The 10,812-nt window shown below is 38.2% G+C and overlaps 1 protein-coding gene across 1 annotated transcript; it reads left to right on the top strand.

The window, feature by feature from the left end:
* Positions 1-382: 382 nt before the first annotated feature.
* On the top strand, positions 383-8,187 carry LOC117412136 (ras-like protein family member 11A-like). Its single transcript, XM_034020139.3, has 4 exons — positions 383-870; positions 1,879-1,935; positions 5,036-5,118; positions 6,985-8,187. The coding sequence occupies exons 1-4, from the start codon at positions 720-722 to the stop codon at positions 7,453-7,455; spliced, it is 762 nt and encodes a 253-aa protein (XP_033876030.1). The 5' UTR covers positions 383-719; the 3' UTR covers positions 7,456-8,187.
* Positions 8,188-10,812: the final 2,625 nt, after the last annotated feature.

The following is a 10,812-nucleotide window of genomic DNA, read 5'->3' as shown; positions in this document are numbered from 1 at the left end:
ACAACATGTTTGGAAAATGTTCTAGCATTTTTTTACATTTTATATTTTTTGTCAAATCAAGTTGCTGTTGCTGGCCTTAGATACGTGGTGAATAGTGTTTGAAAATCTCACATACAAACTTGCCAGGAAAAAAAAAAAAAGTCTTTCCAGATTTGTGTGGAATAACACAAATATAATGGATTCAAACTTAAACTAAAGTTTGTAATATTACAAACAAAATCGTAGTCGTGTTTTCTGGGAGGATTTTATTTATTTATTTTCAGTATTTGACACAGGTCACGTGCCCCTTCTGTTCTTCCACAATCATAGGTTTTGGGACCTAAAAAAAAAAAATCCAAGTTAAATATAGAACGACTCCTCATAACGAGGAACATTTCAAAGCTATCAATCACAGACTTAATATCGTTTGATCTGGTGGCTTCGAAACAAAAGTTGTCCGGAATGAGAAAAAGTTTTCACCAGAGAATAGTTCTCTGGTTCCCTGCAGCGATTGGCCAGTCTGCAATGTACGGGATCGGCTTTCATCTGGGTGAAAGAAAGTCATTCCTGGACTTCAGCGCTGAGCTTTAAACCGAGAGCGATCGTTGAAAGGCTCTCACTCGTTAAACGCGTTTAATAAAAGCATAAAACACAAAACAAGTGGAGATGGTCTTCGGGTGAATGGGAAGGAACATAACATAGTTACGGATTATAATCGTGGATGAACTGGTGTTGTCTAAATGCGTCTCCTCGTCAATCATCAGAACACAATGTCCAGCTATTCTAGCAACTTTCTGCTAGTTCCTATCCCGGAGTATCCAGTGTTGGACTGCGTACCCAACAAAAATGTCAAGATTGTTGTTTTGGGTGCAAGCAGTGTTGGAAAAACAGGTACGTTTTTATTATTATTGTCTTAACTGCGAGGACATTATTTAAATACTAATTTAAATGAGTGTTCTATTTTCAGATGACATAATTGCAGAAGTCTAACCCGTCCACACCCCAGCACATCTGGTCCGCAATAATGGTATTTCATATCAAAATGGAGGAGTGGGTTGTCTTTTCATGCATGTATAAAATTGTGCACAATGCTATTCATAATAAGATGTACCCCAATTTGTTTTAAATGAGAAGTCTAAAAAGTCTGTATTTAAAATAAAAAAAAAACGTTTGTATTGTTTGTTTTCCATAATCATATACACTGTGTTAATCTAAGTGTTTTTGTTGAGTAGTCTGTTGAATAATATTGGCTTAATACCTAAGCAGTTCTAAATGGAAAAAATGTGAGCTATTATAGAGCTAAATCTAATACATATAACCTGCATGTAGCATACCAAGCCCAAGTGCCTCGGAAAGAGGGGCTTAAACATTACTGGTGTTAAGAATTTGAGATTTGACAGCTGCCAGGTAGATAGCCACACATTCTATTGTGGCTCATAGGGGGCGCTGTGCATCCCTATTTACTAAATTGTATTAACAAGCGCTTGTGCTGTATTAAAAACAGCAAGCAGTCAAGTGCAGTATTAGGATAGTGTCCAGCATTGTTAATATGATGTCCTTGGAGCAGAGAATTCAATATGTAATTCGGCTGCAGCTTTAAGTTTATTTCTGAGAATCACTAATAAGCCATGGCTCTTGCAGCACTCCAATGAAATAATCTGCCAACAATGGATGCTGTAATTGAAGCAAATGGAATAGCATATGGATTGAAAACTGTGATTGATGGGAAACAGCACCCCCTATGCGCCACAGTGGAAGTTGCACATCATGTGGCAACTCTGCAGTGATTAACCATATTCAGCGCTCTACCTACCCAGTATATTTTTATAGCAGTCATCGAAAAAATATGTACTTTTTAATGTTCCTTATAATTAATGTATTTTTTTCTTTCTCATGCAGCTCTAATTGTGAGATTTCTTACCAAAAGATTCATAGGAGACTATGAAGCAAATACCGGTAGGTGCTTCCTGTATATTATTCTGAACAGTATGCATTGATTTACATTATACAGAGGTTGTGTGATAGTGGCATTTCAGTGACTGACTGAAAATTTGACTACAGTTATAATTGGTGTGAGTCATATCTGACACACATTATGTGAGTTTCAGAGGTCAGGATGCTGATGTAGACCGTGTGTCATATGGAGTTCCACAGGGTTCTGTTCTGGGTCCGCTACTCTTTAGCATCTATATGCTACCACTGGGATTGCTGATACTTCAACACAGGATGTGTTCCCATTCCTATGCTGACGATACCCAGCTGTATATCTGTGTGGGCAGGGACGATAGTGCTAGTGTGGAGTAGTGGTTAGGGCTCTGGACTCTTGACCGGAGGGTTGTGGGTTCAATTCCTGGTAAGGGACACTGCTGCTGTACCCTTGAGCAAGGTACTTTACCTAGATTGCTCCAGTAAAAAACCCAACTGTATATATGGGTAATTGTATGTAAAAATAATGTGATATCTTGTAACAATTGTAAGTCGCCCTGGATAAGGGCGTCAGCCAAGAAATAAATAATAATAATAATAATAATAATAATAATAATAATAATAATTACTCCTCTAACTTAGCTGCCTGTCTATCGGACATTCACCATGGATGTCCTCCAACTTTCTTCAGCTAAATGCGAGCAAAAAAGCAGCTGGCCAATTTGGATACTTTTGTGCTTAATGCAGCTGACTGCAAAATAATACCTTCATCTTATGCAAAGCTTGGGGGGTCACCCTGGATATGGTTGCAGACTGGAGAAGCACATCTGTCTTGTGGTTAGGTCTGCCTTTTATCATGTCTGCCCCTTCTTAAACCAAAGGGATGCAGAGATTCTGTGTCAAGCTTTTATAACCTCTAGGCTTGACTGTTGTAATGGGCTGTATGTCAGACTGCCTGATAAGCTTATTTATAGTCTCTAAACTAGTGCAAAAATGCAGCCGCAAGAGTCTTGACAGGAAAGGGCCGTCAGGAGCATGTCTCTACAGTGCTCAGGGATCTACACTGGTTGCCACTCTGCTAACGGATTATTTTAAAAATCTTTTTATTAACATATAGGGCTCTAAATGGTACCGACCCTTCTTACCTCTGAGCTTCTGGAGAAATATGACACTTTTATATATAATATATAATCACTTTTATATGTATTTATTTAAGATACATTGTCTTATTCCCATTCTAAATGATATGTTTTTGTATCTTTGTATTTTATTTATTTTGTCTATTTTAAAATTGTTTTTTCTTATGCATGTGCTGTAAAGTGCTATGGTCTATTATAGTCTTTTACGGTGTCAAGGACACTATATAAATAAAGTTTGATTTGATAAAATAAAAAAATAAAACTGTTTTGTATGGTATTTGAAGATCCAAACCACCTTATTATTAATCCCAAACTACAATATGGAGAACAATCTATTATAATATTACAAAATGAAGAATATTCAAGTCTTAGAATTATATTCCAGAGTTGTTTGGTTCTAGCTTTGTAAAAATAAATAAATAAATAAGTAAACATCACACATAATGTACATTATGCATCTGACAGTTCTACACCAGTGTATGTATAATAGTATTACAATACAATAAATACCAGACTTTCTGTGATGCAGTAGGCTAATTCACTGGCCTCTCATGGCATTCATCCGACCAGTGAACACATGTCCACATCACATACCAGCACACAATGCAGCACCATTGGCAATCTGCTTGAGAGAGGCCCAGGGCTGAATGACAGGAGGTGCACAGGAGTTAATTAGACCATAAATTCAGTTGAGCCTAATTAAACCCACAGTAAAATCTGGAATAGCTCAGACTATGCTGAGTCGTATTATCATCTGACTATAGCCAGTGCTGTCCATCAAATCAATGTTAATGAACACTAAATGTATAACAAGTAATATATATATATATATATATATATATATATATATATATATATATATATATATATATATATATATATATATTAAACAAGACAACCACTTGTAAACATGAATCCTTATCACCAATATCGTCAAGTTAAAAACAGCCTAGAGGAGACTTAAATTAAGGAATAGGTAACTTTAAATGTTATTTTAATTGCTTTTTTTTATAGTTCCCTTACTATGTGTTTTATGCAGGTAAAGGTAGATTTAAAGAACAATGCCAACTCAAGGAAGCAACAGAACCCAGAGCCATTAAGAATGATAGCAAACAGCATAACATAGTAGAAGTGTACACAAGCAATTCAAATGACATGTGAAGCGCCTGGCTCTTTAACCCATTAAGTGCCATTGTCCTCTTATAAGGACAGGCTACTTTGTAATTTTTGGAGCATTTTTTTGCTGGGATCTACCTGTTATTTTAATTTTCTTTTTAACTATATCGCCCTGCTAAATTACTCTTTCTGCTAACCGCAAAAGTTACATCTAAATGTAAAGACAGCCCTTCCGATGCTTTAATGATGCCAAAATCACACCTAAAAATGATGAATTTCTCCTTGTTTTCCGTTGTGAAATTTTGCCGCTCTGATTACGGGCAAGCCTGACTTGACTGTCCTCAAAATAGGACGCAGCAGTTTGTAGCCAAAACAAAGGATTTAAAAAAAATAAAAAATTCTGTGAATAAATATTAATTTAAAATATATCAAATTACATAAATACAGCTTGTGTTCTGATTTTTTCAAAGAAAAAAATGTATTTGGTACTTCCTAGGTTAAAAGTGCCTGAATTGAACCTGAAGTATACTTCCATTGCTCTGTTCAAGTGTTGATGTACTGGCATTGCTCTGAAATTCCCATGGGTTGACTAGTGGGGTCTGCAGAGCAGTGGCACTGTAGGCTGAATTCCTATTTGGGGGGTGCAAACAACAACAAACAGCTGTTCTACAGAGGTAGTAATTGGATAACCTTTGTAGGACACATTGCTTATTACATCTTTTGAATGTATCTGAAGATTATTCAGGAATACTAAGATATTTAAGAAGGGGTAAAAATAATGCCTCAGGTGTTCTGATTCATCCTTCCAATACTTGTTAGAGGGCATATTGTTTTCCTGGGTGGGTCTGTTTTAACTTTTGTCTATATTCTTTTAGGAGCCCTGTATTCAAGAAAAATCAACATAGATGGAGAGCAGGTGTCTTTACAAGTGCAAGACACTCCCTGTGTCTCACTTCAGGTAAACTCGTCAGTTTAAAATAACCTACGGTATCGCTTTGCAGTGCTATTTCCTACAGTTGCATTTGAATTGTGGTTCTGCTATCTGTATAGCAGCTTTTAAAGGTACCAAATAACAAGAAGCTATGATACCCGTGTGCAGTTATTTAAAGCTACAGTAACACTGCTAATATGCCCCAAACCACCCGTCGTCTTCATCATAGCTTTTGTTATTTTGATACTTTAAACACTTTAGTGTCTCTGTGTATCAAGAATGTGATATTTGCTGAAGTTACTGTTACATCAATCTTGGTAACACTTTAAAATACAGGTCGTAAATTCATAGTGAATTCCAACTGAATCCCACAGGAATATCTTCTGCACGTCCTCTGAGTTCTGAAGTTATTCATTTTGAGTTCAGCCCTGTTAATTCATGTGGGTTTAATTACCCATAATTCATTCCATGTTCCTTTGTAACACATGCTGTTGATCACACGTATAAGGCATGGATTCATGCATGCATGAATGAATACTTCTCACAATCCCCTGGTGGGCAAGGAAGAGGGTATGAATTAGTGAAGAATAAACAGTGAATTCATTAGGAACAGACGGAGGGGAAAGGGGAACCTATATGTTTTTAAATCATGATGAATTAACAGAACTCAGTATAATCGAGTTTATGTTGTGCAGCTTTATACTACACACATTCCAAAGCATATTTCTTTTTTGTATTTCAATGGCCTAGAAGCCTCTTGTAGCATGTCACAGTAATGGCTTATCTTTGAGTTCAAGCTCCCTACAGCAACACACTGTTTCTTCATGGGTTACTCGGGAGGAAAGAAAACTCGGGGTTCCATTTTTATGGTATCATAGTTAGGTTTGCTGGTTGTTTGTTGTTGAGCACACTTAAAAAGTCTGGTTCAGAAAACAAATGGTGTAAAAGTGTCTCTTTTGAAATAAAAGAAGCGGTTTTAGTATTTTCTTTAATTGACTTCAGATCTTCAGCGTGCCATGTTATAATAAACAGCAGGTGTCTTTGAGTAACAACCCACCCCGGTTCCCTTTGTTTAAAACATCTCCACAGGCTAGAAAAGCTCCTTAACATCCTTTCAGGTCACGCCTTTGGTTTCCAGGCAAGGAAAGGAAGCAGCAAATGAACTAGCCAGTCTGTATTTTGAGTTACTGTGGACTCTAGGGGTGTGATGGTCAATTCTGTATCAATGATACACAAATGCAGTTGCTGTAAGTTATAAAAATAGATTAAGGTTTTGTTATGATGGCTTATCTTAACCAACATTCCCAATATTAAACGTGTTTGATGCTAAAGGTAAAAATATTTAGGAAATTAAATGAAAATTTACACCCGTTTAATACTTTCAAAATCACCTGCACCATACTGTACATATACTGGCCACAGTTTCTATTACTTAATTTCACAGATGACATTAGCATGCAGTCAATTTCTACTATGACATGTGATTATGGTGGTCCCACGACATGGGCTAAGATGATCTCATGCTCTAAACATCTTCATTTAAATGCTGAAATAAAACTGCTGCATGCTTTCTTCCTGATACCTAATCACTTACTGTACTGTGCTGTAAGTCACATGGTCACAGTTAGGCCATTGGATATGTTCACAGCACAGGAAGTGATTGGGTACCAGGAAGCAACCACAACTTTGAATTGTGTTATTTTTTAATTAATCTGCATTGCAGCGTAGTCTGGACCTTAGATATCAAATGATTTTAAAATACTGACAGCGTCATTGGTTCTTTTGTTGAAAATCATGTGGTTTTTAGATCAGTTCTACATATACCCAGTACAGCTGGGTATATTCAGTTGATCTATTATCTATTTAACAGTTCCTTTTCTTGCATTACAACAGGAGGATACCGAAGTCCTCAGTTGCCAGGAACAAATCAACCGCGCCATCTACTGGGCTGACGGCTACGTCTTCGTCTACTCCATCACGGACCACCGCAGCTACAGAACAATCAAACCACTCTACCAGCACGTACGCAAGATCCACCCCAGCGGCAACATACCCATCATCTTAGTGGGCAACAAAACAGACCTGCTGCGGGCACGGCAAGTGGCCACCAACGAGGGGGCCCGGCTAGCCAACGAACTGGGGGGCGCGCACTTCGAGGCGTCTGCCAGGGAGAACTACGACGGCGTGTCGGACGCTTTCCATCACATGTGCCTGGAGGTGAGTCGGGCTATTGGTAGCAGCAATGGAGAGAAGAGGAGAGGGCTGCACCTGGTCAGGCCCAAATCACCCAACATGCAGGATCTTAAAAGACGCTTCAAGCAAGTCCTGTCCTCCAAAGCGAAATCGTCCAACACCTCACTTTGACCAACGCTTCCCTCTTCTAGGAGCTACAACTCATAGAGCACTTTTTGAAGATTTGATGGATTTTTGGATGTAGGGGCCGTAATGGAGTAATCAAATACATTGCCATTTGGAATCACCTACCATGGATATTGGGTAACCATTGTTGCCAAGGATTGTTTCATGGTCACTCATAGCAAAGACTGGTTGTGAAACTAATTGGTCTGGCGATGCAAATGCATATGATTTCTCTGTGGTGCCATATACCATATATATGGCCTGGAAATGGTAGACTGTGTTGAACAATGAACGAAACATGTTTTGAAAAGGATACAAATATCTGGTTATTTTCTGAGGTACTGCTGCATTGGCTTTTAAGTGCATGCAAACCGAGTAGTGAATGTGCTCACAAATTTGAACTGTTTTGAATGTCAGAAGTCTATTAAAGCCTCACATTTCTAGTTTAAAAAAGGCAGATTGGATGATGGTGCACTTTATTTCATGGACTGATGAATTCTGTTTCCGTGTAAAAAACGTTGTTTTCCATACTTTCCATAAGCTGTTAAGCAGCGGCTTTAACTGAACCTAAGGTTTACTGAATTAAATAATTTTGTTGAAAAGCAGAACTTTGCCTGTGTTTTTATAGAAATATATTTGGAATTATTATCTGTGATTCAATAGCATGAATAATAAATTACCAACAGGGATGCTTGGAATCCGTGTGATGTGGAATAAATGACAGTTTGTAGTTAGAGGAGAAAATACCACTAACAATATGCTGTTTTAAAGTTTTATTATTTTTTGGCAAAAAACAAAACAAAAAAAACAACAGTCATCAACACCAGTTAGTTGGCTTTCCATTTGGAGTGCAGGATGCGCCCTATAGCCTGGAGGACACCGGTTCGAGTCCAGGCTATTCCACTGTTGATCATGGACGGGAGTTTCCAGGGGGCGGCGCACAATTGACCGAGCGCCGAGCGCCGCCCGGGGTGAGGGGGGGCGGGGGGGTTTGGGGCAGGGCCGGCTCCAGTAGACTGGCTGGGCGCCTGCGGGCTTTCCTGTAAGTTGCCCAGAGCTGTATGGTTGACCAAACACTATACTCTTGGAAACAGATCATGGAACTTTAGTGAAACAAATGTGTTCTTTGGCACCAAATTACAACACAACACAAATTGTAAACACTGCAGGGGGTTCTGGAGCCCTTTAATCGTGCTGTGTAGCTGATAAATGTGATTCATATATGTTAATAACCACAGTGATATAATTAAGAGCTTGTCTCCATTGACTCCCATTATATTCTGAGCGTTTTCATGAGGTGGTAATAAGCATAGTTTTACAGGAGTAACAGGAGTAATATTAAGCAGGTTTGCCTGGATTAGTGTTTTACCCCATTGGTACTGCTGCTGCGGCAGTGGTTATGGATCTCAATGTATTGGATAGGACACCTCAGGATTAACACTTGGTACTTCTCAGCAGGATCATCTCTGTTGTTATGACTTCAGACTGACTGCTCAGCTGTTTCCTTAATGAACTGCAGTGGGAGTTTTAAAAGAGAAGGGGTCAAGTTTCTGTGCACATTTAACATTACTATGTGTGTGGGCTGTTAACTGTTTCTCAGAAAACATTAGAAGTATTTTCTGTTTTCTGTTTCTTAAGTTTTAAAAAGTGCCAAACACTTTATTTTTGAGAAGAGGATGTCTACTGAACGCTATCTATACCACTATTTATGGTCACAGTCTGCAGTTCTAAATGTTCCCAGGTCCCAGTCTCAGTTATTATACAGTATTAACCAGTAGTAGACTAAAATGCATTTTATATCTGAATTGCCTTTCAGCTCTTGGATGCCATATCGATGTTTTGCTTGCAGAGTGTGGTTTTGTGGCCTGCTTCAGCCGACAGCCCATTTGAACATTTTCAACCAGTTCTGTTCAATTAACTTAATTTCCAGGGTGTGTACATCCTGGCTCAGGGCTAAGGATTTGCTTTTGAATGTAAAGCTGCTCATCTGCTTAAAATTGAGACCATCCAGCTAGGGGTTCTAAGATTAAAGTGGCTTGTTTTTAATTGATTCTATTCTGACTCCATGTCCTATAAGTCATACGTCCATAATATGATATTGAATTGTATATCTCAAAGTATTCAGTAAAGCAAATTTGAAACAGGCTGTATGGATTTTTAACGAGGTTTAACGATGAACTTTCTGATTGGGAAATGTTCTCACCTTTTTTGGTATAGCACAGCTAGTGCATTGAAATAGTGGTCTACTTCGCTGCTTTGATCAAAGTAGAACGTGTGGTTATTCGATTTCGAACACGTTCTAAATATATGTCAAACCATGCCAGAATACATTTGTTTTTTACCCCTATGGCCTGCTATAGATCTCCTTCCATAGTAACATGATCACCTGCTGGTGAACAGATGTATTTCAACTATATTTTTTGAAGCCCAGTTTCTGGCAAAATAGCGCCATCTAGTGTGCAAAACATGTCATTGCTGGGTAAACAAATGGCGCATTGAATTATAGGTCAGTCCTCACGATGTTCGGATTAGCGGGAATCTGCTGTATGTTAGCAACACACATTGGTAAGTGCCAGAACTATCTAATGCACAGTCTCCAAAGTGGAGGATCACTAGATGGCACAGAATTTTACTTCTATAAAGACTCTTTGGCTAGCCTAGGTTATTATTATTATTATTATTATTTATTTCTTAGCAGACGCCCTTATCCAGGGCGATTTACAATCGTAAGCAAATACATTTCAAGTGTTACAATACAAGTAATACAATAAGAGCAAGAAATACAATAACTTTTGTTCAAGCAAAGTATAAGTGTGACAAACCACAATTCAATAATACAGCAGATAATAGTGATAGTTACATCAGGATATGATTAAGTACAAAGTACTACAGGTTAAGCACTTGGCAGATTACAGTATTCTGAAGTACAGGATTAAATGCAGTAAAATAGGGGGCAGATAAGAGCAAAATAAAGCACATTTACATGAAGGGTGATAGTGTCCCAGGATACAAACAGAGGAGTTCTACAGTTGCTCTTTGAAGAGGTGAGTCTTAAGGAGGCACCGGAATGTGGTCAGGGACTGTATCTCTATGGCAAGCAACTAAAGAACCAGGCATTTCCATGGGTGTTAGACGCCCCTGTCAAACTTGAAGAGTTGCAAAGCTGATTATATTTCCTTAAATATTGGCATGCAGGGAAATGTTGGTATTTAAATATGCCTGAGAGCTACAGAATAAAAATAGTCTTTAAAAATCAAGTATGGGATAACCAAGGCTTTAAAACCCATTTCTTATTTTTTAGGAATTTCAAGAAATGTGTCATTTATGCCACTCTGCAAATGTTAGTACATGGAAAATCACGCA

This window comes from Acipenser ruthenus, chromosome 16 (assembly GCF_902713425.1).
Source record: "Acipenser ruthenus chromosome 16, fAciRut3.2 maternal haplotype, whole genome shotgun sequence".
In the NCBI taxonomy this organism is placed as follows: Eukaryota; Metazoa; Chordata; class Actinopteri; order Acipenseriformes; family Acipenseridae; genus Acipenser; species Acipenser ruthenus.
This window is presented reverse-complemented; position numbering and strand designations above follow the sequence as displayed.

What these genes read in the sequence shown, in the direction of transcription:
- LOC117412136 (XM_034020139.3), top strand. Translation starts at nt 720, where the DNA reads ATGCGTCTCCTCGTCAATCATCAGAACACAATGTCCAGCTATTCTAGC. An exon ending in AGACTATGAAGCAAATACCG is followed by an intron (nt 1,936 to 5,035) that starts GTAGGTGCTTCC and finishes ATATTCTTTTAG; the next exon opens with GAGCCCTGTATTCAAGAAAA. An exon ending in CTCCCTGTGTCTCACTTCAG is followed by an intron (nt 5,119 to 6,984) that starts GTAAACTCGTCA and finishes GCATTACAACAG; the next exon opens with GAGGATACCGAAGTCCTCAG.